Source organism: Chaetura pelagica, unplaced genomic scaffold (genome assembly GCF_000747805.2).
Source record: "Chaetura pelagica isolate M959 unplaced genomic scaffold, ChaPel_1.0 scaffold472, whole genome shotgun sequence".
In the NCBI taxonomy this organism is placed as follows: domain Eukaryota; kingdom Metazoa; phylum Chordata; class Aves; order Apodiformes; family Apodidae; genus Chaetura; species Chaetura pelagica.
Window position 1 is genome coordinate 467095 of NW_009952566.1, and position 3788 is coordinate 470882.

The 3788-nt window shown below is 38.4% G+C and overlaps 1 protein-coding gene across 1 annotated transcript; it reads right to left on the minus strand.

Annotated features, from left to right (window-relative positions):
- Positions 1–571: 571 nt before the first annotated feature.
- Positions 572–1763, minus strand: TMEM17 (transmembrane protein 17). Its single transcript, XM_009993462.1, has 3 exons — positions 1611–1763; positions 1246–1359; positions 572–877 (listed from the first exon to the last, which is right to left on the minus strand). The coding sequence occupies exons 1-3, from the start codon at positions 1761–1763 to the stop codon at positions 572–574; spliced, it is 573 nt and encodes a 190-aa protein (XP_009991764.1).
- Between the last annotated feature and the right edge of the window lie 2025 nt (positions 1764–3788).

The window sequence follows — 3788 nt, forward strand, 5'->3', positions numbered from 1 at the left end:
CTGGCACAAACTTCAACTGCTTAAAATTTTACTCTTGTCCTGCTTGAAGGAAGACTTTGAGGATTCATATGAAAACTTTGGATTTTGGTGTGTGTGGTTTTTTTTGTTTCTTTCTTAACTGATGACCCAGACATAAAATATGTGCAACATATCTGGAAGAACAGAGAGAAAACTGGTATAATCACAAATAAAATGTGTATAAAAATTTATTGTCAACAAAACAATTATGTGCAAACAGTGAGGGGGGGAAAGACTTCCATTAACACCACATGACTTCAAAATGTAAAACCCATCAAACTCACTCTGTCAATACTGTATGCAGTAACAGTCCACAAATAGTCCACTCCACCCAGTTATGTAATAGGTTTTGATTTTTCCTGCAGAGTGGAGCTCTGATCCCAGAGGCTTAATATTCATTCTTAAGCAGGATCTATTTTTTTTTAGTATCTCTGATGCTGGGTTGCTCTTCACCTTCCTACAACACACAACTGTAGCAACAAGAGATCCCCTCTGTTAGCTTCTCAGACCCTTGGGGTATGATCCACAGCCAGTACTTGCTGGGTGACCCTCCTCAGCAGGGGCCCCTCCTGGACATGGAAACTGCTCTTCCTTCTTCGCTCAGGCTGTAAAAACCAGGCACAGGATGTTCGTCCAGCTGGTCAAATGCATTAAGGTGGAAGCGAGTTGCCAGTTTGTTTACCATTCTTTTCAGGGTGAAAAATGCTGTAATGGCTTGGGAGGTGAGGAAGAGGGCAAAGATGATATTGACCACTCGTTCCAGTGGCTGAATGTTCAGGCCTTCATTAAATAGCAAGAAGCTAATCATGGGCAACTGAAGGAGGAGAGTCAGGAGCCAAAACGCAGCCAGCTCAGGGATCTACAATAAGGAGACATCACCTATTAACTGGCAGTTTGGAGATGAAAAAAATCCAAAACTTAGTGAAGAACAAAATATTTTAGCTTCCCAAACCACCACATAATGTAAAATGGTAAAAGTGAGATACTGTGGTTTTTAACTGTATTTTTTCCAGACTGAACGCTTTTGGGGAGCAAGAAGGCTTTCTTTGGAGGAAGAAATTCATGGAATGCACAAAAGTAAAAACTGATGCCAAGGGAATAGAGGAGGCAGACTAACTTGTGGAAAAAAAACACCTCCTCAACTTAGGTAAAATAGTCTGCCAGTTCATTATGTTCAACTCCAAAAAGCTCTCCTACACAAAGTAGTATGTACATGCAGTACAATACCTTCACCTGCAGATTGCCCATGTATCCCAGGTAGAGTCGAATGACCTCTATTAGAGAGGCCAGAATCATGACTGTGACCAGGATGAACTTGTAGCCATCTGACAAGATGGGATACTAGAGGGAAAAAGAGATTAAAAGTTCTGTTGTGCTGTCTTATAACATGCTGTTTGTGATTACAAGAAGATCACATTACTGTAAGCTGACAGTGTTATATTTGGTTTCAAATACTCTTGAACCTCCAGTTCCAAGGAATTCCCAAACAAGTCTAATAACCTGTAATGCCAGTGAACTCTTTTACAGTACTAGGAGGTGTTTGATCAGGAACATATTATATTTGCAAGCCACCACATTCCTTCAGGACTCACCTTCAGATAAAGCATGACAACTGTGCAGAGCCACCAAAATGGGGAAAAATAAACGTTGAAATAGAGGGACATCTGCAGTGGTAAACTGGGAATCATTTTATTATCTGTAGATAGAAAAGTCTTTATCACTCCTAGTTTGTTCCATACTTTCATAAATATGACAAATATATTGTTCTATCCTAGCTTCTACCAGGGATTTAACATTCTTCCTAGTCAAACTAAACATCAAGTAACTTTATATATCCAAAGGAAAACATATACCGTATCTTGAGTTACACCATTTCCTGGAATCTAATGCAATTCCCAGTTCAGAGGATACAGAATTTTTATCACTCAGTTGTATATTCATGTTGACAGCTGATTACCTGGTGGCTTATGGCTACTCCACAATGTGACTGACATGCTTAGTTCAAGTAGTGCTGCACACTGATACTGAAGAAAGAGTGATTTCATTGCTGTTCCTAAGAGACTGGCTGAAGTTTAGTTGAGTGCATACTGGATTATCATTATTTTGTAGATGACCCTCCTTGGTAAGGACCCTCCTGTGAGAAAGCACATTTCCATTGCCCACTCTTCATTTAATTTTCAATCTTTATTTAAATAGACACTTGAGTGGAAGCAACATTGTGAGAAGCCACTAATTCATCTAGTTCTTAAGAGCTAACAATTTCAAGCATGTGTCAAACTAAAACTTACCCTTGGAAGCCTGAAGATAACAAAATGCATTCATAAAATGTAGTGAGAGGCAAATATTGAACTCTAAAATGCAGACAGGAAATTCTGTATTTAGGATTTAACAACAGATTGACAAGATTAGACTTAAAACAAGGAAAAATTAAAAAGAGCATTCTAAGGAAAGGATTAACTTTCAATGGGTGAAATTTTATTGCCATATTCTAATTAATGGATACTGTATCCATTAACTTTAATTACCAACCCTGTCCTTTCTCACATTTTCCCCAACTGAAGTCTGTAGGCACAGAGCAAGTTTAGAAAGTATTCACTGTCACCTGCTGATTTGTATTCATGTCCTGTGCCCTTGTCTGTCACAATGGTGATACTCCATTGAAGCAAAGTCTAAACAGTCACACTGTCTCACTTCCAGCCTTGGAACCACCTCTCTTCTGACATTGCCTTTCTCCTTCCATATCTTACAACCATTCCCATACCTGTCTTTGTTCCATCTCAGTCTGTTTCCAGTTCAGCCACATGCAGCCTGGTACAGTCTGTTCCAGAAGTCTTTATGCCAGTTGCAGAAGTATTCATGGTAGCTACTGGACTAGGTGGGAAGGGATGAGGGTGTGGGAACAGAAGTGGGACAGACCTTAAGGGCAGGGTGTTAGGGGCAGGACTTTGTTATACTGAAATAGAAGGAGCAAGACAACCAATAGTATTTTTTTTAATAATCCCATTTTTAAGCATCAACACTTTCTTACACCTGCAAAGGAATGAAAACCCTCAAAACAAGTTTTACTATCTACCTAAAATTGTTCTAGCTGTCCTAATGAATTAATCTTTTCAACATGAGGAGGACTTTGGAGGGCACTGCAACGCAATACTAAAACACTATTTTACCTTTCAAAAAACACGACCATCCAATTACATGTAACTATGTTAGTGCCCTCTGTGTATTAGATGAAAAGTTAATAGTTCATGGCCCTGTTACTTAAAGACAGAGAAGCCAACAGCTCTAGTATCAATTGTGACAATAAAAATGTTTTAGGTGTAGTAAAGGTTTCATTGCCACTGCACTGATGTTTAACTTCTTCTTAAATGTTAAAACTCAGTTTTGGATGAATCTTAAGCAATATAAGCCAATCCTAAGTCTTCCTCTTCAGAAATTGAAATAGTGCATATTTTCTGGGATTGCTAAAATTAATGGAAATGCTAGACAGTATTGCAATGGCCAGTTCTTTGGTGCCATGGCACCTCACTCTGGTATCTATGAATAAACTTAATTTTTAAGATTTGCATCTCCAAGAAGTTAATGGTACGTTTGCAATGGGTTTCAATAGGTTGGATATTTATGTAGGAGTTCTATGATGGCAAATGGAAAAGAAATTTCAAAAAATAGAAGCCATTCTTGTAGTTTAAAAAACATTTCAGTGCTTAATAAATGAAATTAAGAGCTAGCAGGAGTTAGCAGTACAACTACACTGGCATATAACTACACAAATG

Excerpts from the sequence above, each read along its gene's own strand:
- TMEM17 (XM_009993462.1), bottom strand. The coding sequence starts at position 1,763 with ATGAAAGTATGGAACAAACTAGGAGTGATAAAGACTTTTCTATCTACA. Across the intron at positions 1,360-1,610 it reads TTGTCATGCTTTATCTGAAG|TATCCCATCTTGTCAGATGG; the intron begins GTGAGTCCTGAA and ends TTTTCCCTCTAG. Across the intron at positions 878-1,245 it reads TGGGCAATCTGCAGGTGAAG|ATCCCTGAGCTGGCTGCGTT; the intron begins GTATTGTACTGC and ends TCCTTATTGTAG.